Here is a 27786-nt window from a genome sequence, read left to right as displayed (position 1 = left end):
TTTTGCAACACCCTGTATTATTATAATTACAATCTAGTTAATTAATGTTAAGTATGTGTTTTGCAATACCAAAAAAAATCTAAATGACATTGAAATATATTCGATTAAAGAAAATTAAGTAGCATCATTAAAATTCTTTCAAACGGACTTTTGATTAAAAATTATAATTAAAGTACATTAAATGCGCTGCAAAAAATTTTTCCTGCATATACTTTTGATTTAATTTAAATTAATTTATAACAACATTTTACCGTCGTATTTTTAATGAATCGATGATATATTTTACACCATATTGTTATTTTAATAATTATGAAAATCACGTCCATTTTCCCGAGGGCTGGAGTAAAAATAATAAAAGGCGGGAAAATCGCGCGCGGGAACAAACTTGTTTTCTATTCAATCAAAAAACCCTCGGATTGGAAGTTACATTAACCATTAAGAAGTGGTGTGTGTGTGTGTGTGTGTGTGTGTGGGTTCGCTCTTTGCACATTATCTCCTACAAGAGAGAGAGAGAGAGAGAGAGAGAAAGCGCGAGAGAGAGATGCTGTAAGAAATCATAATTTTCTTCTTTCGCGGACTATTTTATTTATTTTCTTCTTTTCCCGCCAGAACATTTAAGCCAAAGCATTTTGTAACAGAAAGCGCGCGGAAAAAGACTCGCGTCTCGTGCGTGTGGTGGTGCATGGTGTGTTGCGCGCGCGACTTCAATATTATATCCCTCTAGCGCGCGCGGAACGTAAAGCAGGCGACTTTTCATCACGCGCTCTCATTTGAACTCCGTCAGTTTCAAAAGCGCGCGGGCTGGTAAAATTCGTTCCTTATCTCTATCTATCCTAATCCCCTATTTTGTTTTGGTTACGGGGAATTAAGGCGCGGAATTTTTCGCGCCAAAAATAAATAAAATCCTATACTAATGGAGATAACGTGTGAAAGTTAATTATAACTACTAATTTATAAACTAAAAAAATAAAGAAAGGAAATAAAAAGAGATAAACTGTGATGGATGTCAAGTGTTAATCATTAAACGTATTTTTATATTTAAAAAAAATCAAAACAAAATAACTTATTAAAGAAAAACCTACGAAAAACAAAACAAAATGGATTTTACTGCATTTACCAACGTGTTATCGTCATCCCAGGCTAATCAGGTAAAATTTAATTCTATTTATATTTAATTAAATATATTTAAAGAAGTATATTATATTATAAATCTGTCACTTCTTGAAAGTAACATGGGCCATAATTTTGAACTAGCTAATAAATTAAAAATTAATTCTATTCATATTTAATTTAATTAAGTATATTTAAAGACGTATATTATATTATAAATCTGTCACTTCTTAGAAGTAATATGGGACAAAATTTTGAACTAGCTAATAAATTAATTATATTTATATTTAATTTAATTTAAATATATTTAAAGAAATATACTATATTATAAATCTGTCACTTCTCTAAAGTCTAAAGTAGTATGGGCCATTATTTTGAACTATAGATAATCAAGTAAAAAATTAATTCTATTTATATTTAACTTAATTAAAACATATTTAAAGAAGTATACTATATTATAAATCTGTCACTTCTCAAAAATAATATGGGACAAAATTTTGAACTAAATTTTTAAAATTTAAAAAAAAAATATTTGAGGGTTTAAGAAAGTCAAAAAAAAAAAAAAAAAAAGTATCACTAAATGACGCAAGGAAGGGGACATAATTTTTAAAAAGAAAAAGACCGAAATATTTACGAAAGGGAGCAAAAACGTTTCTACAGTATAGAAGTTAAGCTGCTATGTTATAGCAGTGGTAGTATAGAGGCAAAAAGGAAAAAACCGGTACCTTTAAACAAAAAACATTAAATTAAATGGGAAAAGGTTGTAAAACTCCAATAAAACGTCACAACACGCGAGACTCTACTTAAAAAAGTACTCAATAAGAATATTTTTCTAATTTAATAAATTAAAAGGAACAAAAAAATTTATAAAAGAAAACACAAAAAGAGTTCTACGAAATCCGGGGCCCTAGTTTTAATTCAGAATTTTTTATTTCTCCTTAAATTTTAAGCCGACTGAAAAAAGATAATTTTTGTCTCGCAAAAATAAAAAAAAATAAAATGAGACAGAGACGGTTGACCCAAATATTACTGATTATACCGTTTGACATTACCAGTTTTTTTCTCTCTCATTCAATATATTACAAAATTTTTTAAACTAACAACACCCATTCCTTCTCTAAACATAACTTTCTCTTTCTTGAAATAATAATTTGGTGAAGTAAACATCAGAAAAAATTTGCATATTCCCTAAATTTTTATTTTTAAAATTTTCTGAAGGAATAGTTCGTTTTTCCCCGACCAACTGAATTCTAGTAATTTTCTATGTGTTATGAGCTTCTTTAAATTAAATTGAATAAGTTAATTTAGGTTAAGATACTCTTAGCTACCAAGAAGCGATATCTGGTTTACTAGGAAGACGGTATAAGATGCCTAAGTATTCGCGCGCCGTAGTCCCAGTCCCCCTTTCAAAATACATGGGGGGACGTAAAAGAAGGCCGGGCTATTTCGCAGCCTCTCCTCAGTCGGAAAATATGACTGTAATTTTCGTCATTCGCGTCGCGCTGCTGACGTGAGTTTTCAAGAACCAATGAGATGCTGCTTGTAATTTAGAGGCGGCGGGGATTAACTCCGGACCTATGTTTGGACTGGAGATAAAGCTAGAAATGTAGCGAATTTATATCTTCTCCCTAATAAACTAGATATCACTTCTTGTAGCTACTTAAACAAGTAAATCTAAATTAATCTAAATAATCTCTTAAAAAATTCATTAAAATTCCTAAGGGTATAGATTAATTTCCTCCTCCGTTTCTTGATATTAATATTAATATTAACATTAACTTTAACTTCAGGGCTGCCAGTAATTTGTTATTAGATAATCTCAGGTATGAAACTGAACGATCCTTAAATATGTTGTAGATAGCGGTTGAATTGCAAGAGTCATAAATCACTTAGCTGCACTTGTCCGCAAAGTATCATACTAACTTTTCCAACCAAGAATGTTACGGTTTAATATTCCCTAAATCTGAAACCCATACCAGAACAATTAATTAACAAATTGAATAAATTAAATATCACACCCAAAAATAAATATAAAAAACCATATGAAACTTTAAACACCTGTTAAAAACCCTCAATGCAAATATTGATCATATATTAACTCCCCAATTTCAAAAACACGATTAAATTTTATTGAAAGCTAAAAGCACTTAACTCCCAATAAAATAAAACGCAGATAAGACGTTTTTCGCTATTAAATAAGCGGAACTAATCAACCCTTTAAACACTACCACACCACACTACCGCTGTAGTCTTTATATTAAGTAAAAAAAAAATAATAATGAAAGAAAAAAAGAGAGAGATATAGATAACCTGATTGGATATTATTTTTCAAACAAGATATTATCATAAGTTCATAAGATATGTTCCATATAAGTTTGTCACTGGTAACTTAGAAACTGGAGCTTGTCATGAAGTGAATGAGGTAGGTCATAGATTCGAGATAAAGCGACGCCTGGTTATGGCACTGTCAAAGGCTTAGTAATGTAGACTAAATAGGGACTTGGCAATTCGGGCTTAACTCCGCCCCCAGCGCCATTATGGTTATGGTATGTTTTTTTAACAGAATGAAAGCTATATAAGCCTCTCCTCCTGGTATGTTTTTTAGCACTAGTGGAAGGTAGCCTGACGTTGCATGACGTAGTACTGCCAAGTCCCTATAGGACCTAGATGGAAGTCCTGCAAAACTAACCAACCGAGTGTAGTACTTCAATTCTCGCTTGTCGTTCTGTTAGAAGTAGCTCGAGCTGCAAGTCTCTCAGTAGCATTACGAATTAAGCATAGGCAGTGTCATACTTATCATGGAACATATTTTAATTAAACTTATGATATTATGCGTGGAAATTGAACTAATTAGCGCCTAGAGATAGTCGTGAGAAAATTACCCAATTTCATTTTTTTTTTTTTTTTTTTTTTTTTCCTTTTTAAACTTGTTTTAAATTTAATAATAGGTTTGACAAGAGTAATTAGGAAAAAAAAATATACATTATCAATCATATTCGGACTGATTATAACGCGATCGTATCGTATATGTTATGTATTTTTTTAAGTATTTAATATTATCTGTCCCCAAATTATGACACTGTTTGAATTGAGAAACCAGTATATATATATTTATATATACAGGGTGTTTCTGATAAGTCTTACATAAATTAAGGTGGATGTTCTTTGGGAAATCGATTCTGAATCGAAAAGGTAACTTCTATCTCCATTTTGCCATAAAAGACACTGTTTTCGAGTTATGATTTGATTCGAGTGTTTTAGTGATGACCCCCAATTAAATTAATAATTCTCTTAATTAGTTTCTTAATTAAATTTAATTGGTCATCCGTAAAATACTCCAATCCAATCTTAACTTGAAAACAGCGTCCCTTATGGCAAAATGTCATAGATAGAAGTTACAATATTTTCGACTCAAAATCAATTTCCCAAAGAACACACGCCCATTAATTTATGGATGGCAGACTTATCAGAAACACCCTGTATATAAATATATTCCTAAATATTATTCGGCCAATTATTTATTTGCATTAAGCAATTAATTTTTGGCAATCAAAGTAATTATCGAAATTGGTTTCTGCCTGCGTATTTAAGAAACGCGTGTTTATTTAATTTTTATCTTAAATTTTAATTTAAATGTTAATTCCTTGCCATATACGTAAATTGCGGTCTTTAAAATATTTAAGTCAAAAGTTAAAAATTAAATTATTTATTAACAACGCTATGAAAATATGACGTGAAGCGAACGAACCGTTTCTAAGACGCCTTATTAAGAGGCAGTACCAGTCTCTTAATCAATATTTAAACTAACTACTAAATGGGACGGTATATAATTAAGGGGATCCTTCAAAATAACATAATATTCGTCATGGCAGGAATTCATACAGCTACTAGGAATCATTGCGTACAACATCCATTTTCACTCAACGTATCTAGACGAATATTGTGGGAGGAGCTAGCTAGATTAATCATTATGTATGACCAGGGATATATTTAATTTTAGAAGCAGGAATGGAGAACAGAGTAATCTGGGCGCGCGTCAAAGTCCCGGACCCCCTTCCACGGGACGGAGGGGTATGAAAGAAGAGGCGGGTCATAGCCACAGAGGTAAAAAGGAATTACGTATTTTTCGCCGCCGTCAGCAACGTCATCAAAACGTAGTTTAAGTGAGCCAATAAGATAATTTAAACTCTTCGTTACGTGTTGAAAGCAGGGGCTCTATACTGGGCTATGAGTCGGACTGAAGTAAATACTAACCGTTCTCCATTCCTACTTCTAAAATTAAATCTATCCCTGGTATGACGAATTTTACCTCGCGAATAATAATCTATCTCGTTGCGCCTTGCACCAAGGACCTCACTTTGCTACCAACCAATGAAAACACAGTAAAAAAGAACAGAATTATGACGTGTGACGGACAGGAAGTTCTCAAGCCCGGTATACCCACAAACCCGAGTAGAAATTAACATGAAAGATATATATTGTTAACATAATTATTCCTAGTAGCTGTATGAATTCCCGGTCATGGTTATTAATTTTGGGAGGGATAGAAAGTCAATTAGAGAGTTATGCACAACAACCAAGTAAGCAAGCTTTTGGACCCCCCTTGGGTAAAATTTCTCCCCAAAACGATGTTTATAAGCTGTATCATGCATGTATGCTCTCTTAGTGAAGTCTTTTCCCCTCTCCTAATTGGTTAATTATACCTAATTACAAAGTATGCTTGGCTTGATTAAATTATAGAGGGGGGTCTTACCCCCTTACAAAACAAGGAGTTAATTACTATAATATAGTCTATAAAAATGTCTACGTGACACGATATACAGGATGTTTAAAAATTATAGGGGGTTTTGAGTCGAAAATGTTGTATGACGATTTGGAGTGTGATACCTTAGAATTTAATTATCATTCATTTCAGTTTCTCAATTCTAGAGGGCCGGTAGGCCCTTCTAGATAAGAACCCACACCCTCCCGTAATGTTAAAGAAATAATTCACAGATTTTAGGCTTAGCGTCCCATAGAAAAAGCATGGGATTTTTGGTGGTCCACTCCATCGAATAACTCAGAAACTACTGCGAAGTTAAGGTTCGGAACACTTTTGAATTATCAAGCAACTATTGAATGTTGAACTTCTGAAGCTTGATTAAGAACAATTAATTCTAAGTATTTTATTTTAATTAATTTATAAATCATGGTAAAACCGTGACATATATTACACTGTTTTCATAGCATTTCGTTCAGCCTTCATCGGGTTTGTGGCGCATAGGATAACGCGTCTGCCCATGGAGCAGGAGATTGCAGGTTCGAGTCCTGGCAAGCTCGGTGTTTACTTTTACAGATCTTCTATTCAACATAAATGAAATAATCCTATAAATACAATGTTTGGATAATTTTTTTGTTACGAAGTACGGGCTTGTGGCGTAATGGATAACGCGTTTGCATTCGAGGCAAAACATTGCAGGTTCGAGTCTTGGAAAGCTCGTTGTCTAGTTTTGATGAAGAATCTTAGTATATATAAGGGAAAATTCTTAAATAACAAACTTTCAATGAAATGTGCGCGTGGTTTAGATATAACTTTTTTTAAATCTATACAAAAAGGTCAACTAAACTTAATTGAGTCACCAACCGCCTTTTTATATAAAATAAGTTACCACCCGCCTATCTATGGTGAATTAATTGACAACCTGCCTACCAATTGGGAATTAATTTACCACTCCCCTGCCAAATAATTTAAAATTTTAATCTTTCCCATAAAATAATGAGAGGCACTTGGAGGGAGCCAATATGCTCACGAACATCTTACTGGAACATCGAATTAATGAAGTTTGACAAGCATATTATTATTTTTATAATAGATTAATACAAATTAAGGCAGAAGGAACAGATATTATATAAAAAAAGACTTGGTTTGCCCAAGCCTTAAAAACAAAACGATAAGAGTTTTTCCAGTTGTCTGAAGCGAGGATATTATTTTTTTTTTTCAATTGAATTTTAAAGACAATCCGTATTTTACTACTCTTTAGAATTTAATTCAATCACCTGATTTTACTGCTAATGGATTAGTTTCCTATAAATTAATTGAAATAAAAAATTACTTATCTCAGATTTTTCAACAACAATTCCATTTTCCTGAATCATTTTATCAAGCATTTATTATTTTGAGGGATATCGTGTAAATTTAATCAAATTGACTCTTTTTTTTTTAATTTCCGAGAATTTTCCTTTCAAAAGGTTATAAACACATCAAGTTTTCATAATGTTGTCAACTAAATAGCAACTCAACCAACACTTCTAAAATCTTCCCAACAAGTACTGATATACACAGTTCAATAATTGTGACTGTGCTTGAAGAAGAAACGAACCCCTTTATCAAATAAAAGAAAAGTGATAACAGCCCCCTTTTGTATTCGTAAAGACCGCATATAATACATTATTAATGAGAGTATTATTTGAAAATTAAAGTACGTTCTCCATTGAAAAGAAAATATTTCAAGATAAAATGTTTCAGGAAAATGGAATTGTTCTTGAAAAATCTGAGATAAGTAATTTTTTATTTCAATTAATTTATAGGAAACTAATCCATTAGTAGTAAAATCAGGTGATTGAATTAAATTCTAAAGAGTAGTAAAATACGGATTGTCTTTAAAATTCAATTGAAAAAAAAAAATAATTATATTTAAAGGATCATCAGTATACAACACTGTCTTTTGTGGCAAAATGTCATAGAAAGTTACATTTTCGACTTAAAAATCGCCCCTAACAGACCTTTCGTAAACACCCTGTATATAAAACCTTAATTAGTAAACCCTTTGAATTTATCTATATTTAATAACCCATCTAGATTAAATAAGTTAAAAAAACAATTAATGGAAGTACTAAAAAAGGCCGAAATTTAGGATGTTATCACCTAATTACATAAATTATTTCAACACCATATTTAAAACTGTTAATTATATGACACCGGCGTTAGTACCGTAAACAAACCATCCCCCAAACCTTTTACATACTCCCTTTAAAAAAATTAGTATTTCAGTTTTTGCATAAAAAATGTAAGAATTCTAGAAATCGGAATTTCAAAAAACGTTATTAAAATCAAGGTCGTATAGCGTAGTCATACACGTGTCGTATACAAACGTACAACTATCATTGCACAGTATTTCAAAACATTTTTTCATATAACCAGAAGTGAGATGAGACTAGAAGTACTGAGCTAACCAAATTCTTCACTCGGCGAAAGTGAATATTCCTGATAACACACCTACGGTTGAATTTTCCCTCCAAAACGTGAGACGCTCGTGGCGGTATACGGCCGAACTAGATTCAAGCACCCGCGTCCGTGTTTCGCCGCTTTAGGTTGAGGGGAAGGGGGTAGGAAATGTTTTTGGAACTCGGCCAATTTTTTTCTCTCTAGTGTTGGCGCGATGGAAGCGGCATAAAATCCTCAAATTTGTTCACTAGTGCCAGGATTTACTATCAATGCCAGAGCCCTTCACTTCTAGTCTCATCTCACTTCTGATATAAACCATATACCAGATATCAAAAGGTGATAATAGATGAAGGATGACACTCACAAGGCTCCCACCAAAATCTCAAAAATAAATAGGGGTACGAAAGGGACTCTCACGATAAAAATTGGGTAAAATAGGGACCTAAATTTTATAAAAGTAGGAACCAAAAATGGACCACTGATAAAACTAAATGATATCTTTAGTATGTGAAAATAGCAAGCACACTTCTTCTGGTCCAAAAGCAGTAATTTATTGCTTGGACTATAACCAGGGATAAGACTGTAAAGTAACAAAAATCCAAAGAATAAATAGAAATCTATTTTTTAAGTACCGAGTCAACAGTTATTTTTGTTATCTCTCCTTGCCTGACTACCAAATAAATACATTTTCTGAGTTTTATGAATATAGGGTGATTTAAGGACCGAATACCAATTTTAGGGTAGATTAAGGACCTTGCAGGAAAATAGGGACTATTAGGGTCCTGGTACTCTCCTGCTCATCAAACTTCAGAAGGGCATTGCACCGTTCTACGGTGAATTCAATAACTGTTTGACCATACTAAATCCTCAGCAATCAACCCACAAACCTTTATTGTCTTGACGTGGGACAAAAATCCTTGGACAAGCGCATGCGCCTTGGCAAACAGTTAAGCGCTAATAGAGTAATGATGAGGGAACTATTTATCGGTTTAGTAACCTTGCTTTAATAAATATAAAATGATGTTGGAAATTAAGAATCACGTTACAATTATCCCGTCAGCTTTGAGGTGGTACACTTCTCTCGAAGAGAAGTATTATATACTTCAGCTGTTATTAAAAAACCAACAACTGAGGGGGTTTCCACCATGACGTCATCAGATCATATGAAACACTTGTTCGTTCACATAACAACCACAACCCAAGTCTTTCCCCATGTACGCCTTGACAAGAATGACATATTTTTCCCACACAACATATTATTGCAAACAGTACACATCTGCAACCCTAAAAATCCCTGACTTTAAACTATTTATAACTTTAAAACGTTAATCTACTTTCAACTTGAACTGAACCGGTGCTCAATACAAGGCTGTGATTTATGTAACTTAATTATTCACAATTTTTTTATTTATCCCCGGAAATTCAGTTTTTTTGAAGAATATCAGAAAACACAAGAACATTCTGCACGTGAACGGAAATTTCAAGATATCTTTGCAACGTACAGAAAGCTTGGGTTTAATATTACTCAAAGTTAAAAGCAGAAGCAAATTACGGTTGATTCTTAATTAAATATTATCAACATCTACCACCTTATTTATTTTTTACTCCTTTCTAAATTATATCCATGCCAAATTTTTGCAATTAAACGTTTTGTTAATTATCTATCTATCCACTACATTAAAATGCCTTCAAGGGGAATGAATAACAGTGGTAAACACCAGAGATCAGACTCCCGTGTAACAACCAGTACAGATCAGACTCCCGTGTAACAACCAGTACACATCAATTGACGACTTAATTAAAAATATGGAAAATTTTCCATATTATTCCTTCGTAAAGAAACAATGAAATGGTGCAAAAAAAAACCCATAATTTTTTGATCGATTTATATTAATAAAAAATAATATCAAAATAATTAATTAAAAATTTACCAAAAACCTTTTTGTTAATTAATTTTATACATAATTTATTCATAGTTTCGATTTGCTAAACATTTAATACTGTTTTTTATAATTAAAAACAGAGGTAACGCGAGCACTGACCAATTAGCAAACCTATAGCTCTCGTACTTAATTTTGCGATTAAAGTGTTTATCGAAAAATAATAATAAACATTAAAAAAACACCAGCTTTAGGCTTAGCGAGTTACCTTTCGAAACTATGGGAAATTACATGAATTTAACGGAAAGGTTTCGAAGGTAAGTTTTGTGAATGATTTTGATCTTATTTTATCAATAAAAATAGATTAAAAAATTATTGTTGTCGGACCATTTCAGTATCCCTTTAAATGATACTAAAATTTTGGTAATTTCAACACACCTGTACACATTTTCTTAGATCGTCATTAACTACTTGGTTATTTAAACACCGGATAGAACAAAGAGAATAAAATAATTTTATCTATTTTCGTATCTAAATTATTATTATTTGTTCTGTCTTCTTGGAAAATGTTATCCTGGGTAGACAGGACGCGGTTCCATTTAGAATATAAATTAGAACAAATAGTGACACGTGCGTTCATTAACTATATATATAATAATTCCCCATATGTTTAGTGCAAACAAGGAGTATCGTTTCGAAAATTAACACTGGATTTGAAATAAGTTTTTTCCTACGCTTTCTATATGCGATTTAGAATCGGAAAATTAAATCAAATTAAGCATAATCACCTAAATAAGGCCTTCTTGAGACTCTCTCAAAAGGGAAGAAACTCCAGGAGCCCATTAAATTAAAAACAAGGGGCATAACATAACATAATAGAATACCGTTTTTAAGAAAGCGTATATAATTTTAGATTGATTATGAACCCTCTAAAGAGCACCAAGGGACTGACCCCATCACACAGATCGGTCAGTCCCTAGCTCTCCGACGGTCCGACCCGCGACTGGACTAAAACAGAGTCCAGTCGCGGGCAAATGCACCACTTCACGCATTGAGGAGTAATGGATTAGAGATACATCCCTATTCTAATAAGGTAGCTAAAGAGATAAAGAGAGGCACAGGCGCCATAAATATGCAAAATTGTAGTCGAAGGTCAAAGTGCACGATTTTTTTAACGTCAGCATTAAATGTAAACCACATTAATACACAATACTGAAGAAAACTATTCTCAAATTTCAGCTTTAAAATGTTATTTTTGGAGAAAATAGTGCTCAGAGAGAGAGAAAAAAAAAGGAACAAGATGGGCCAGCCAAAAGCTTCGCCGTTCATCAAGATGGCGTCCTTGACAAAAAGCTTATTTTTTGCAAGTTTTGGTTCAAAACTGATTAACTAATTATGTTTTCGGGTAAAATATGTTTGCGAAATGTGAGATTTACTGAATGCGTGAACATATTTCGGGAATTATTGGAGTCTAGCTCGAAGTTAATGATAAGTAGAGTCCTCGTTCATCAAAGTTTATGGGCATTCTATTCAAATTAGTCGCTTTTCCTGGTTTGATTTATTTATTTTTTTTTTAACTTATCGCTCGTAAATTTCTAAACATAACCCTAATTAAATTAAATTTAATTTAATTTCTAAACATAACCCTAATTAAATTAAATTAAATAACATTTCTAAACATAACCCTAAATAAATTAAATTTCTAAACATAACCCTAATTAAATTAAACAAAACTTCCTAAACTAAGGCCTTCTTGAGACTCTCTCAAAAGGGAATAAATTCCAGGAGCCCATTAAATTAAAAAAAAGGGCAAAACATAATAGAATATCATTTATCTAATGACAGTTAGCGCTAGGGGATAAATAAAATGGATTAGGGGCCCCTTTCTAAATGAAAAGAATTGCCAAAAAGAGGTGTTGTTCACTTTGAAAATCCAATCTAAAACTAGATGCCTGTAGTTACTGGAGTATGTTCCTTAACGAGGCCCCTAATAGAGCTGATTACGAAACCCTCCAGTAATTCAAAAAAAGAATGGAGAATTAATATATAGTTAAGAGGGAAGGGAAAAAAATCAGATAATTTTTTACACAATTTTGACGCGTGACATGTGGCTCTTATTAAATGAGATTTAAGTCATAACGCTAAAGAAAAAAGTATTGCGGCGCTTATTTAGGGGTCAAATGTCAAACCATGCCATCGAGTGCCCACTTCACTTCAAAAAAAAAAAAATGGCGCAGAAAAAAATTAAAAAACTTTCTTTCTTTGCAAAGGATATGTTTGGAAATAAAATAAATAAGATATGTCATTTATATGTTTATGGGGCTATTTTAGAAGCACGTTTCGTTCTGATTTGTTTAGAAAATAAATAAATAAATAAACAAGCTTAATGACAATCTGATTAAAGTTGTGGTGAAACGTCTGAATATTTTCTTCATTAAATTGTCAAATTAAAAACAGTTCAATATCCTTGAAAAAAGCTAATCGAAATATACAGGGTGTTTCTGATAAGTCTGCCATAAATTAAGGGGGATGTTCTTTGGAAAATCCCTTGTGGCAAAATGGAGATAGAAGTTACATTTTTCACTCAAAATTGATTTCCCAAAGAACATTCCCCTTAATTCATGGCAGACTTACCAGAAACACCCTGTATAAATAAAAAAAATCCCCTTCAACATACAATACCAAATGAAATGCTTGTTAAAACAAATAAAAATTTCCAATCCAATTCTTGCGTATAAATCGTTGTCAAATATGACCCTTTTCAAACAACTCTAAGGGCAATTCATTTTAAGCTTTTTGATAACACAACAACACACAGTGTCTTAAGCAATATTATAAATTTCCACCCATTCCTCTCTCTGTATGTACCGAAAAGAAAGTTTTCTGATATAATTTAGGTCAAATTCCATTTATTTATAATTTTTGATTATGGTATCCCCTCCCCTAGTTCACTCTCTCTCCATTATTTAAGGGGTTCCTGTTATTGTAATAAATAATTAATGACCTTTTTAATAATAATAATACGACCCCAAACCATTCTTAAATATTTTTAAAAATTAAATTTATAAATTTTTCAAAGTCCACACATTGAAGGTAAATAATATCAATTTCAATGACTTAAAAGGGATACTCCAAACTAGTATTTTCCTTTTTTGTTCAAAAGAGCGTATAAAATGATCCATAGAAGTAGGAATGGAGAACGGTTAGTATTTACTTCAGTCCGACTCATAGACCACCCGGTATAGAGCTCCTCCCTCCAACACGTAACGAAAAGTTTAAATTATCTTATTGGCTCACTTAAAGTACGTTTTGATGACGTTGCTGACGGGGACGGCGAAAAATACGTAATTCCTTTTACCTCTGTCGCTATGACCCGCCTCTTCTTTCATAATTGGAAAGGGGGTCCGGGACTATGACACGCGCCCAGACTACTCTGTTCTCCATTCCTACTTCTAAAAATTAAATCTATCCCTGATATTATCAATTGGAACCATGATTCTATCTACAATATTAAAGAAGATACAAACAATTAAGTCTCCGTAGTAGACACTACGCGTTAGGCTTCTCGGTGAAGCACTGGGAAGTCCCCCTATTGGACGCCTAGTACCACCTGACGCGGTCCTCCAATAGAGGTACTTCCCAGAGCTCTGCGGGAAGCCTAATGCGAGGGTTCATTACGGAAACTAAATTGCATGTAACTTCTTTAATATTGCAGATAGAAAAATGGTTCCAATTGATAATATTCATTATTTTATAAGCTCTTTCGATTAAAAAAGAAAAGAAAAAATTCTAACCCGATGTATCCCTTAAAAATATAAAAATCAACTTAAAATACTTCAAATTATATTCTTCTCTTATATTTATATATTTCTCACGATTTTTCGTGGTCTAATTATCCATAATTTATCACGTGGAAAAAGAATAAGCTATACTTGTCGTTTCATACGCGGTAATGGCATATCTACGTTCTAATCTACGGGGGAAATTAACATAGGTGCCATAGCTATATAATTCCTCAGATCACAGAACTTGACAAAACTATTGTAACAAGAAAAAAGGTCCTAAAAACTATCAATAACACAATTATATTGTCAGCGATAAAAATCGTTATTCATTACTTGAAAAAAACATGTTGAGTTTCGAAGAAAAATTATCTACCATTAATCATGATAATGGCTTTTAGCTTAACATGTCTAACACGTAACCCTTGCTAAACTCAAAAGTAGTTACTAATCTAATCCATACCAAAAAGATTCCGCCGATAAATCTATACGAGATACAAAACTACACGCTTCCAATTACATTTAAAGCGCAATTTGGCGCGTGGTTCTGAAAAAAAAAGGCGCGCTGCGCTAGAGATCGGAGCACGTGATCAGAATCAAAGTGGTCAAAGATTATAGTAAAAACAACCTAAAATAACCTTTACTAAGTCAGGTAGTACCACCATAGGGGTGGCCTAAACATTTTTACAGTATCTCATTACATGGCTATAAAAACATGAATGTTTTATAAGTACCCCAAGCTACTGTAAAGTTCATACTACATTCCATAAAAAGGCATTAAGTAGTTGGTTTTTCCTTACTTAATTCTGGACTTTCGAACCATATTGTCAAAGTCTGTCTGTCTAAAAATAACTCAACGCTTTTTAAAATGTAAAATACTTCCACTGAGAGCTTAAATGTTGAAAAAACCATAGAAATTAATTTCACATTCCTTTCAATGGAAACTGTCCAATACCTCGAGGGTAACATTCTAGCAATAAATATAATTAATCTACCGTAATTTTTTATCAAGCATTATCTTCACTCTTACAAAGCCGCGCGTGGGTGGTTCGGAATTTTAAAATAATTTTCTTAAAAATAAAAAGACCCCAAGGGCAAGGCTGTTAAGTTACCCCCAATAATGTAGAAGTTCCAGAGCAAGTAAAGCGAGTACAAAGTTAACTGGATGTTGGGAAATGGGGTGAAAAATGGCGGGCTATTTCAATTGGCAAACGCCCTGTCTTTTTTTCTTTTCTAAAATCAAACCGGGACACGCTCTCTAATTTTGTTTCTCTTTTCTTTTTGGTTCGAAAATAAGAAATATTGCAGTCGAAAAATAACTTTGGGAATGTTTTGCAAAGTTTGCTAAGCTTAAATTAACACAGCTGATCAACTAAAACTAATTTACTAGAGAAAAGGGCTAACTATAATGGTATTAATCATCTTTAAGTATAGAGGACTAGCTATTACCCCCCGGCGTTGCCCTGGTGGTGTTTTAAGGGACTACATACAAACCCGGAAAAGTCTCCAAACTGGTCAACGAAATCCCAACCCTGAGATGAAGTCAATCAAAGAAGATTACACAGCGTATATTTTCTTTGAGTCAATCCTCATCACTTATTGGCTTCTAATGAACATTAATGTAACGCGAACTTCTACGAACGAAGTTCACGCAATAAACAACACATTGCATTCTTATACTCAATTCCTCCTGAGAGCTAAGTTGAGTGTGCGATTTAAGTGTTTAATTTTAGATTATATAAAAACCCTCCTGAGATCCAGGAGGAGTTTCAAAAATTTTGCCTCTATCCAGAGGCAAGAACCAGCTATGCTATACCGCATTAGCTTTAAAACCTCTGATTGCCGACTTAGCAACATAGTGCACCAGTACGGCACTTGAGTGCGAACAATCATTGATACATCCCTATTCTTATTGGGATAGCTATAGAGCTGAAGAGAGGCACAGGCGCCAAAAAGATCTCAAATTGTAGTCGAAGGTCAAAGTGCACGATTTCTTTAACGTCAGCATTAAATGTAAACAACATTAATACACAATACTGACGAAAATTATTTTCAAATTTCAACTTTAAAATGTTATTTTTGGAGAAAATAGTGCTTCGAGAGAGCAAAAAGAAACAAGATGGGCCAGCCAAAAGCTTCGCCGTTCATCAAGATGGCGTCTTTAACAAAACGCTTGTTTTTTTTGCAAGTTTTGGTTCAAAACCTATTAACTAATTATGTTTTCGGGTAAAATATGTTTGCGAAATGTGAGATTTACTGAATGCGTCAACATATTTCGAGAATTATTCGAGTCTAGCTCGAAGTTAATGATAAGTAGAGTCCTCGTTTAACAAAGTTTATGGGCATTCTATTCAAATTAGCTTATAGTTGCGTTTCCTGGTTTGATTTTTTTTTTGTATTTTAACTTATCGCTCGTAAACTATCCGCTATTTATAAATATATAATATTTCCTCCCCCAATATACAATCAAGCAATTAAATATTAACTCACGTTAAACCCAAACCAAGGCTTGTAGACGTAGAATCCATGTTCTTTTTAGTCAAAAATTGGCGAATCTCCATATAAAACAACGAGGTGATTTTTAAGCCTCGGTTTATCAAATCGGAGGTTCTTTGTTGGAATACACCACTTCGACATTCTGTTGTGCGCATGCCCGATGCCTCGCGCTCGAAGCGCCTCAAGGGGAAAGACTGGTAACTGCTCTTTGTTACCCCTACTAGCAAAAGCGCAACCCCACGCGGTTTTTTTCCCTGCCCATCTTAATAAGTACTAGTTCTCAGTAGCCCGCTGTGGCGCCCTAGGTAATATCAAAGTGGTGTATTGTTGCCGAGGAACGAAAACCTGGCGGACATAAGCCAAGTCACACGAGCGCGCGCGCAGTTATGGCGGGAAAATTCGAAACCTAAAAAAAGTGAATTTTACGATTATTAAATGAAAAACAGTAAAAATTAAATTAAAATTAAAATAAAACGTTAAAGATGCATTCATAATTATAAAATACACGTATTCACACAAATTTACTTGACAAATTAGTCAGTATTAAATAAAAAATAGTCCAATAACGTTTTGTTTAGTAACAAAAATCTACATAATTCCAGAGTTTTCTTTCCCCATTATATAAAACGATAATATATTAACGTAAATCGATTCGAATCAACATGATGTCTAGGGGCGTAGGTAAAAAAAGCCGATATTTTCAATCGATATTACCATTTTTGCATAATCACATAGTGTCTGAAAAGGAAGTTTATAGAGGGTGTTTCTGAAAGGTTTGTTAGAAATTAAGGGGCGTGTCCTTTAGGAAATTTTGAGTCGAAAATGTTCTACAACATTTTTCCCTAAGGACCACACAATTTTCTATAGTTAAGGCCAGGGAGCACAAATCACTGTTAAGACTTAGACAGGGTTCATACAACTTTTGGAAAACAAATTTCCCTAAGATTTCCAGGTTTTTCCCCATATACTTCCCTGAATTTTCCAGGTTTTTCCCCATACACTTCCCTGAATTTTCCAGGTTTTTCCCCATACACTTCCCTGAATTTTCCAGGTTTTTCCAGTATATGGAGTATCCTATGGAGCTAATGTTAACGAAGGAGGGGGCAAATATGACTTTTACATAATCAAAGGACATCCCCGTATCTTTAATATAACAGAGTTATGAGCCTCCAAAAACAGTCAGATGTTAATCCTATGGAGGGTATGTTTATGAACATTTTGCTTAATTACTCGGCCCCTGTTTGACGCAAATTTCCCTGATTTCCCTGAATTTTACTAAAAATTCGAAATTTCCCTGAGTTTTTTGTCAACAATTTAGTTCCCTGATTTTTCCAGGTTTTCCCGGTTTGTATGAACCGCCTGGACTAGAGTATTTTACGGAAAACCCCTTAAATTTAACTAAGAAATTGAACAAACAAAACAATGCTAATTTAACTAAGGGGTCATCCGTAAATCACTCCAAACGCAAACATAACTTGAAAAAGGTGTCCCTTTTGGGCAAAATGGAGATAGAAGTTACATTTCCAACTCGAAACCGCCCAAAGAACACCCCTACCCCTTTCATATGCAATAAAGTTTGCAAATAAACAACACCCTGTATAGAGGGTCCATCCCAGATTCGCAAATCAATTTTGCTTTAGTCCTATAAACCAAATATCAATCGATCACTCGATTGAATGAACCGTGACACTGTTTTCATTCTCCAAGTCTGCGTATAGAAGATTATTAACCTCAAGCGCTAAAGTTTAATCAAAAGCAAATAAGTCGATTGTGTTTTAGAAATAATTGGGGTTACCAAGAAGTGATATCTAATTTATTACGGAGAAGGTATAAGATGCCTAAGTATTCGCTCGCCATAGTCCCAGTCCCCCTTTCAAAATACAAGGGGGGACGTGAAAGGAGGCCCCGGGCTATTTCGCCTCTCCTCAGTCGGAAAATATGACTGTAATTTTCGTCATTCGCGTCTGTCGCTGACGTGAGTTTTCAAGAACCAATGAGAAGCTAGTTGTAATTTAGAGGCAGCGGGGATTAACTCCGGACCTTCTATACGTTTGGACTGGAGATAAAGCTGGAAATGTGGGGCGAATTTATACCTTCTCCCTAGTAAACTAGATATCGCTTCTTGGAGTTACAAAAGAAGGAATGAAGAACAAACGAGAAAGGAGAGCTAGCTTATGAGGACCGAGACCAATTTTCCCATTAACCCTAATTCTTCATTCTCTTTATTTTTACAAGAGCAGTCGATAAAGGATGGTGCTGGGAATCATAGGGGTACTTATTGACTTGTCTACAATCTAAGTCTATTGTTCTATTTTTGTTTTCCCTATTAGGGGAATAAAGCTTTCATTGTCAAAGAGTTGTAAAGAGCTGCTATGAATAATTTGCATAAATATGACAAAAAGGGATTACCCGCTTCTTCTAAATTGTCATGGGCGTATGGCTTTATTTTTTGCTTAAAAATAAATAATAATATAGTAAATAAACAAAAAAAATTAAGTCCGAATTATCATAAAACCTTGGCTTTTACCTACTAATTTATTTTTATTCCATTTTATCTGAATTAGGGGTTAGGGTCAAATAATTATTCACATACACCTGATTGGATTATCTTGGGTTTAAACTATGGCTTTAGTTTAAAAATAAATAAATAAAAATATAGTAAACAAAGTTTGAATTCTCATAATAAACTTATGATTATTAATATGTTTTTTTTTAACTGAATTAAGGGTTAAGGGTCAAACAATAATTCGAATACACCTGATTATCTTGGACGTAATAAACTATAGCTTTATTTTGTTTAAAAATAAATAATAATATAGTAAACAAAGCCCGAATTCTCATAATAAACAAATACCTACTAATATATTTTTTAACCGACTTTAGGGTCAAACAATGATTCTGGGACATAGTAAATTATGGCTTTATTTTGTTTAAAAATAAATAATAATAATGCACATAATAACTTATGTATTTTAATTTGACCTCTAGGGTCAAACTATGGTTCAAACACACACCTGCCTAATAAATAAATAATAAAAATTTAAACCTCAATTTCCATTTTCAAATATAAAATGGGTAAACAAAGGGGTTAACCGGGATATATTTCTTTAAAACAATTAGATGCAATACCGGTATGAATATAAACATTAACCCTTCACTAATTTTTTTAAATATTTAAAAATAATAAACGGATAATATAGGTCAACTAAACTTATACGTCGTAAGCTGGTTTTTATGCAAAATAAAAAAAAACACTAAAACTAAAACCATAGTGGTTTGGCGCCAGGTAATATAATATTCGCAAAAACAGTAAACGGGCACCCTATGGTATCGAACCGTACGATTTAGTATTGTCTGCGGTAAAAGGTGCCATCCCTGGTTAATATTACCTCATTACTTAATCCCCTTCCCCCGCTCTCAAAACCTCTAAAATTGTCAAATTATGCGATATTTCCAAGCTGTTTAACCATAACCAGCTCGTGGTAAATACAGGGTGTTCCAAAAATGGTAATTATACAGGGTTGCCACGGAATTTTCAGAACCAAATTTGCTGACTTTTCCAGGTTTTCCCTGACCTTTTTCTGAGATTTTCACTGTTTATTTAGGCCGAAAATGTAAATGTTTACAGCACGTTTTAAGTGCTTATAATTAAATAAACCCTCTACATTAAGTTTTCCAATGTATTTGTTGCACCAAAATGATAAAGAAACATTTTAACTATAAATAACAGTTTAAGAGATTATTTAGAGTCATTTACTTTATAAAAACAATTCTAGATATTTTTAAGGATTGCTCTAGAGTTTTCTGTGTTAAGAGATGATGAGGAGAAACTTTCATTATTCTTTCAATAAAGACTTATCCCCAGAAATTTTACCCACTAAAATCAAATTCCCCGACTGTGCTGAAACTTTTAAAATACCCTGACTTTTCAGCCCATTTTTAAATTCCCTGACTTTTCCAGGTTTTCCAGGTACTGTGGCAACCCTGTTATAGGACCGAAGCACAGTGGGATGGTTCTATGGGAAATAAATTTTGAGCTCTGTACTCCCGTCCTATAATTACCTACCCTTTTTGTAACACCCTGTATAATAATCCTTTATACCGAACGCTCGTTTTACAGTCAGATTTTATAATGGTCATACCGAAACCACGCATCTTATATAAACCCTAGCTAAATAACAAGGTGTTGAAATAATAAGAGATAATATTTAACGTGTTTGCAATACCAAATTACCAATTAAAACCACCTTAATGAAAAAAAAAAAGAGTTTCAATCTTTGGAAAACTCAAATAATTTAAATTTAAATAAATAAATAAATAAATAATTACTGAACATTATCTAAAGATATAAACATGCAACATTAAAGGATCAGTGGGTGTAAGCTTCACGTCACACACACACAACACCGGAAATGACGTGGATTACAGACGTCCCAACTAACCCTTTCCCTAATCACGGTGATCCCTTTGAGACTGAAAGGAAATTCCGAAATTGATATCAAGGCCTTGGAGGAAAGAGATGAGATGGAGTAGAAATGAGGGTGGGCCATGCGCGGTAATGAACGTCTCCCAGAGTACCTCGCGTAGGCTCGTTACCATTGGTAGGGGATTGATAAACACTGCCGCCTAGCGTCGTCCTCACGAATTAGCTTCTATTTATAAAACACAGGGGGCATTGCATACGTTTTCGTACTTGTACGACCCTACCAAAACGCCCAAGAGGATGCTGGGAGGACTTCGTTGCCGTTCGTTAGATGGGGGTACAGCGGCAACGTTATACCATAAGTTCATAAGATATGTTCCTCCATAAGTTAGTCACTGGTTACAAACTGGAGCTTAATTGTCATGAAGTGAGTGAGGTAGGTCATAGATTCGGGGTAAAGCGACGCCTGGTTGGTTTTGGCGCTGTCAAAGTCTTATTACAGACTAAATAGGACCTTAGATGGAAGTCCTGCAAAACTAACCGCCGAGTGTAGTACTTCAATTCTCGCTTGTCGTTCTGCTAGAACTTGCTCGAGCTGTAAGTCTCTCAGTAGCATTACGAAGTAACGGAAGTGTCATACTTATGGCAGGAACATATCACTTATAAACTTATGGTTATAGGTATATAGATTCCGACTACTCCATTTCACCCCTATCCTCCATGATCAAGGCATCATTAAGAATGGGATATCTAGGTTCGTTTTCCAGACTGTCAGTCCCTAAACTAATCACTCAGAGATCTAAGTTACCTAATTTGAATATTGGTCCAACAACCAACCAGAACTGATCAGAGGAAGACTGGGATTATTTGATATATGACCCCATTCTTTTTTTTTCTATTCAAAGACAGAATTAAATGACCTAAAAGGGAAAAGAATCTCGTCTCCGCCGGAAACGGGATGGGATCATCGAAATCAAAATCAGAGAAAGGAAGAAGAAAAGGAGGATGAGAAGAATCACCAATATCAATCTAGCCACATCACCAAGGTCTTTCTTAGAAGCGAGTACTACAACTCCTACAGCTACGATCATTCTAGTTTAATGAGATTCCTTCCGGCAAGAAGTACCAAGAAACGTACAAGGTGGAGGATACGGACGGAGACAATCACTTTTCTTCAGCTTCTACGCGTCCTGACTCTAACCGTCATCTTATCAATGACATTACCATCATCAGAGGTACGCTATATACCATCCAAGAATGTCCCCACACCGAAAATACAATTAAGAACCTGATAGAAGCATTCTAATTCGAAGTAGTGTTAGAATTTCCCTGTGGTGTTGAAAATAAGGAGAGTATTTATAGGACCGAAGTAAATTGGGATGGTTCTATGGGAAATCAATTCTGAGTCGAAAATTTTGTAACTTCTATGACTGATTTTGCCGCAAGGGAAAAGCCTAAACAATTAAGTTATGATTAGACTGCTTTACGGATGACCCCTTAAATTTAAGTAAAAAGCTGAAAGATAATGACCTCTAATTTAACTAAGGGGTTATCCATAAAACACGCCCGAATCATAACTTGTTTAGGGGGTGTCCCTTGAGGGCAAAATGTCATAGAAGTTACAACATTTTCGACACTCAAAATTGATTTCCCATAGAACCATCCCACTGTACTTCAGTCCTATAATTACCCTTCCCTTTTGTAACACCCTGTACTTGCGGCTTTAATACAAACAAAGTTACCTATAACTTCAAGTTTAATCAACTCATACTACCCTAGAGATTGGAAATAGATTAAAGAATTTGGAATTTGCGGGGAATTCGGAATGAATGAATAAATAAATAAACAATCAAGGGTCCTACTGTTTATTTATACAAGGAATACATACAGCTACTAGTAATAAATTTGCCCCTATATATCTTCCTATGTTAATTTCTATACCGGAGTTTTGTGGGTATACCGGGCTTGAGAACTCACTATCCGTCACACCTCATAATTCTGATGGCGTCTTTCTAACTCTGTGATTTCATTGGTTGGTAGCAACGCGAGTTCCTAGGCGCGCAAAGTGCAACGGTTACGCGCAGCGGGATAGATTAATCTCGTGGTAAAATTCGTCATACATAATGATAAGCGTAGCTCCTCCCGCAAAACCCGCCTAGATACGTTAAGTGAAAATGGATTTAGCGCACACATTGATTCCTAGTAGGTGTATGTATTCCTGTTTACACTTATCCTTTACACTTATTCTTTCAGGCGCCCCTTCTAGAATTTAATATTAAATCCAAGAGTTGTCGCTAATTCTTCTGAGATTTTTCTTCGTCAAAAATTTTAAGTTTGGTACACAAGACACGCCGCGCGTCACGTGGGATAACGGATCTATCCTACGGAGGGGGGAGGAGAGGGCGTTAGTTAGTTAGGGATTCTAGGAAAGTTTCTAAACTTTCTTTTTGAGCGATCCAATACCGATAATCGCTTTATCATTTCTTTGAAATCAAGGGTTCCACCGTGGGTACAACGAACGTGTTTCCAACCGAATCTCGTCTAAGTCATAATTTCATTTCAAGTAGCGTAGGAAGTAATTCGGACACGACATCAGTCGTGTCTCTTTCAGAGGATGAAATCCTCCTAGCTCGGTTACGATACTACTGGGAATGTCGTCTAGAACAGAGGCAACACGAATACAACCTCATGTCCCAGGACACTAACGAAGGTTCGTTTCTAACCGTACAATTGTCTCTAAAATAATTAGCATCCCCCCCATGGAAGTTGTCTTCCTAAAATTTGTTAGACAATACATTTTGGGCGTAAAAGTGTTGCCAGTCATTTGTGACTAGTGCAATTCAACCGCTATCAACAACAGATTGAAAAAGCTTGTAGAATTCAGTGTCCGAACCATTTCGGAAATTACATACAGAGAAACCAACGCACAGGGGCAAGGGTGCCATTGGGGTTACGGGGTACTCTCTCTGGCCAAAAGAAGCACCGCCAGGAGGCAGTGCGAGTTAGCTAGCCTCCCGCGTGTATTGAACTTGGGCTCCGTCTGGCGTCTCATCTTGGCGCGAGAGATAATACAACCAAAGGCGGCCTCGCCCCTGTGGGTTGGTTTCTCTGTATGTAATTTCTGAAATGGTCTATTCTGTTCGATTGAGTTCCAAACTTGCAGGGGATGGTCTATTAACAAATTACTGGCAATCCTTACTTAGTGCATGCGCAGTTAAAGTTAAGAAACGGGGGGGGGGGATTTCTCTATCCCCAAAATGAATCAACTTTACTAGAAGATTTAAATTCTGATATATTTCACAGTGTCTAATTCATGTCCCGTAACTTTCGACGGTTGGGTCTGTTGGGAGGCAACTAAAGCTGGTACCGAGAAGGTGGTCACCTGTCCGCCATCTTACTATCCAACAACCGATAATCAAAGCGGTAGGGAAATATAATTCTTGACCACTAATTTTGTTTAAAACAAAACGTTGGTAATGGTAAAATTCCATTACATTGACAAAACAAACAACTTTCTTTGCCCGTCCTAAAGTTAGGTCGGCAATAAGACGATGTTTCAACGATTCCACGTGGGAAGAAGCCGTCATGGAGAGTGAAACCAACGAGGATACGCCTCTGGCACACCCCTGTTCGCCTACCCACGCCGAATCGGTAATTACCCTATTAACACCCGTCTCTCGTAGCACGCGCTAAATGGCTTATCTTTGCTTTCGTACAAACGAGTTCCTGCCAAAGCTACGACCTCTTTTTATTAAATAAATACCGTGAAAACGTCTAAGTGACTACCGTGGTACAATTGATTACCTTTTGCTTCTGGCAAAGGCGAGCTTCTCCCTACTTATCTTAACTACCGTCCGTATTTAAACTGTTACCCGCAGTTACGCCAAGATAACGTGTTCTGGATGGTGATCGCTTCCACCAGCGAGATCGAAGCGGATATGTATCCCTACACCGAGGATGTCATTGCGGAATCCTACGAATCTTGCGTACTATCTACCCTATCAATACCACCCTCGGTACCCAAAGAGGTTGCTTATTGTCCCAGGACGTTTGACGGTTGGAGTTGCTGGAACGATACCTTAGCGGGGAATATTGCTTACGTCAATTGTCCTAGCTACGGTAGTCCTGGTTTTGACACCAAACGTAAGAGTGACGTTCAAATAAATCTTAAAACAAAAAGTCCTAAATGGGGCGGTTTGCTTTAAAAACAGGATTGGCCCATAAAGTTTGTTCCGACGATGGTACGTGGTTCAGACATCCCACAACTAATCGTATATGGTCCAATTACACTACTTGCGTGGATCGCGAAGATCTCCGTGTAAGTAAAGAGAATTTGACCTTGAGAGTGTCATATGATATTTTAATTGTTGACCTTTAAATAGTTCCGAGAACAAATCAACAACGTGTACGTCACTGGCTACTCAATCTCAGTAACAGCTTTGATAATTTCATTGGTCATTTTCTTCGTTTTTAAGTAAGTTAAAAAAAATAGGGGTCAAAAGGTCACTATCCTATGTTAAACCAATCTCACTTCAGTTCTCTAAAATGCGGAAGAGTGACCATTCACAAAAACCTCTTCGTGTCCTTCATCGTTAACAATGTCCTATGGATCATATGGTACACTGCAATAGTTCCCTACCCTGAAGTGATTTTCAGGAACCCCGTAAGTCCATCTTAACTTCTACGTCTGAACCCTGACCCCCTCCCTAATCATTTAACTTCAAATTACAGGCTTCGTGCCAAGTATTGCACGTGGTACTACAGTATTTCTTAGTCTGCACCTATTTCTGGATGTTCTGCGAAGGATTCTACTTGCACACGTTGCTAGTCCTAGCCTTTGTCTCGGAACCCCGGATTATGAGAATGCTCTACGTCATTGGTTGGGGTAAGTACCTTAACCCTGGTTTTTCATTTCCCAAAAATCCCTGGTGACAATTACATCGCACCTTAATAGGTTTGCCACTCATATTAATTATAATCTACACCAGTGTCAGAATGTCCTACGATGATGCTGTAGTATTGTAAGTAGTTGACGACACGTCTACCATAAACCTAAGTACTTGACATAATGACTATTTTTAGTTGCTGGATAGAAGAACACGGTACATCGTGGATACTATCGGGTCCTGTGGGTATCTCAATGTTTGTAAGTATTTCCTACTTAATGTCCTTATTACCCAAATTTCTTATAGAACAACTTTTTCAGTTGAATTTGGCGTTTTTAATCAACATTGTACGGGTGCTGGTCACCAAGTTACGAGCGGTGAATTCACCAGATAATCATCACACGAGGTACTACTACACCAATATGGGTGATATAATTCCATTCCTTAAACGAGGCTACACAAGACTACTCATATGGTAGGAGATAACGAACCCTCCATTTTTATTTATACTAAACAAAAAATGTGACCTCTTCGGGTGTTAGAATTAGGGTCTAGCTTTTCCCCTTAATTATTCACTAATTATTACGAAGTGATTAACTTAAGCCTTGGTTTATAATTTATTTAGGAAAGCAGCTAGAGCTACCTTGATCCTCATACCCTTATTGGGTCTTCACTACGTCATTGTTCCATTTCGACCAGAACCAGGGTCTCATGGGGAAAGAATATATCAAACGACGGCAGCTATTGCCACCTCCTTTCAAGTAATTACTACAAATTAGGCTTAATAATGCCTTGTCATGACAGGGCATAGGGACTTGGCAGTATTACGTCATGCAACGTCAGGCTACCTTCCACTAGTGCTAAAAAACATATCAGGAGGAGGGGCTTATGTAGCTTTCATTCTGTTAAAAAACATACCATAATGGCGCTGGGGGCGGAGTTAAGCCCGAATTGCCAAGTCCCTATTGATAAGCCTAAATAGTATTTTTCCTGTTCAAATTTCCATCGCATAACCGCATACTGTTGTACATTTTTCTACAGGGGTTCTGTGTAGCACTATTATTTTGTTTCTTTAATGGAGAGGTTATAGCTCTAGTCCGAAAGAGGTGGAAACAAGAAATAATGATGCGGCAAAAAGATAGACGAACTTCCTACGCAGCAACTACCATTTCGGTACGAATATTCTCGACAATTAGTATAGCTAACATTTATAAAAAATATTCGCTTCAGTCTTTCCCTACTCGCCTCTAAAACAATTAATTTCTTTTCTAATGACCTTTTCCGAACTTTGTTCATGCTTCCTAAAAACTTATCAGTGGGACGGACAAGATACATCTCTTTAAAAAAAAAAATCCATTCTATTCCTTTTTATATAATAAAAAACAACAGAGTAGTTTTAAAGGTAGGATTAACTAGGATTTTGGTACTAATTTCTCACCATTTTGACCTTTGCACTGATCCTTTTCCTCGTAAGTGACGTCTTTGTCTTGCTTGTTACTTTGTTAGTTGTAATGATGCAATAGGCCTTGGTCCGTCGAAAAGGCGGCGAAAAATAGAAGCCAAGGCTTAAAAAAGTTCAACTGTCTTTTTTCCGTTATTTTTTAATTAAATAGATTGGAGCCCGTCACATGCACTACGAAGAAACTCAGTCTTCACGCGCCTCTAACGCTAGCCAAAAGCTTATGTCCGAATTGTGAACTTAAAGTTAAAAACTTAATTAAATTTAAATAATAAATTACATTTTTGTGTCGAATCCGGCATTTCTTCACTGGCGCTTTCGCGTTGAATGATGGAAAAAAAAGAAAGGCTACTAAAAAGTGACGTCACTAAAGCGGGAACTAACGCGCAGTCGTAGTAGGTTCTATTTTAAAAGCGCGGGCTTTTTTGAACGTTTGATTTTTCCACGAACGTGGATACGCGAAAACAAACTTTTAAATTAATTGTAATTTTTCTTCCTGGGGAAAATAAAGAATGCTGATGAATATATTTGTGATTTTCTTTTTCT

The 27786-nt window shown here is 35.1% G+C and overlaps 1 protein-coding gene and 1 long non-coding RNA gene across 4 annotated transcripts in view; one reads left to right on the top strand and one right to left on the bottom strand.

The window, feature by feature from the left end:
* Nucleotides 1–16792, bottom strand: part of LOC149691677 (uncharacterized) — a 74308-nt gene extending 57516 nt beyond the window's left edge. Inside the window, exon 1 of the long non-coding RNA XR_016383425.1 lies at nt 16467–16792. This is a non-coding gene — a long non-coding RNA (uncharacterized LOC149691677). The remainder of the gene's footprint in view (nt 1–16466) is intronic.
* On the top strand, nt 431–27735 carry LOC149691676 (calcitonin gene-related peptide type 1 receptor-like). Of its 3 annotated transcripts, none has more exons than XM_089869052.1 (16): nt 431–1148; nt 21801–22130; nt 23392–23605; nt 24199–24318; nt 24428–24546; nt 24774–25038; nt 25107–25213; nt 25278–25369; nt 25432–25558; nt 25627–25780; nt 25850–25916; nt 25978–26041; nt 26102–26256; nt 26407–26542; nt 26823–26954; nt 27395–27735. In XM_089869052.1, exons 1-16 carry the CDS (start codon nt 1098–1100, stop codon nt 27476–27478), a joined length of 2217 nt encoding a protein of 738 aa, XP_089725178.1. In that variant the 5' UTR covers nt 431–1097; the 3' UTR covers nt 27479–27735. The 3 variants fall into 3 exon arrangements, with proteins under 3 accessions (XP_089725178.1, XP_089725179.1, XP_089725180.1); XM_089869053.1 differs by having other exon boundaries at nt 434–1148; nt 26102–26187; XM_089869054.1 differs by lacking the exon at nt 431–1148 and having other exon boundaries at nt 22040–22130; nt 23149–23605.
* Nucleotides 27736–27786: the final 51 nt, after the last annotated feature.

The sequence above is a fragment of the Phalangium opilio genome, unplaced genomic scaffold (genome assembly GCF_054372755.1).
Source record: "Phalangium opilio isolate 3A_F unplaced genomic scaffold, DU_Popi_V2 ptg000025l_1, whole genome shotgun sequence".
Taxonomy (NCBI): Eukaryota; Metazoa; Arthropoda; class Arachnida; order Opiliones; family Phalangiidae; genus Phalangium; species Phalangium opilio.
This window is presented reverse-complemented; position numbering and strand designations above follow the sequence as displayed.

Coding starts and splice junctions, on each gene's coding strand:
- LOC149691676 (XM_089869052.1), top strand. CDS start 1,098: ATGGATTTTACTGCATTTACCAACGTGTTATCGTCATCCCAGGCTAAT. Junction 25,214..25,277: donor TGGATCGCGAAGATCTCCGT/GTAAGTAAAGAG, acceptor ACCTTTAAATAG/TTCCGAGAACAAATCAACAA. Junction 25,559..25,626: donor AAGTGATTTTCAGGAACCCC/GTAAGTCCATCT, acceptor TTCAAATTACAG/GCTTCGTGCCAAGTATTGCA.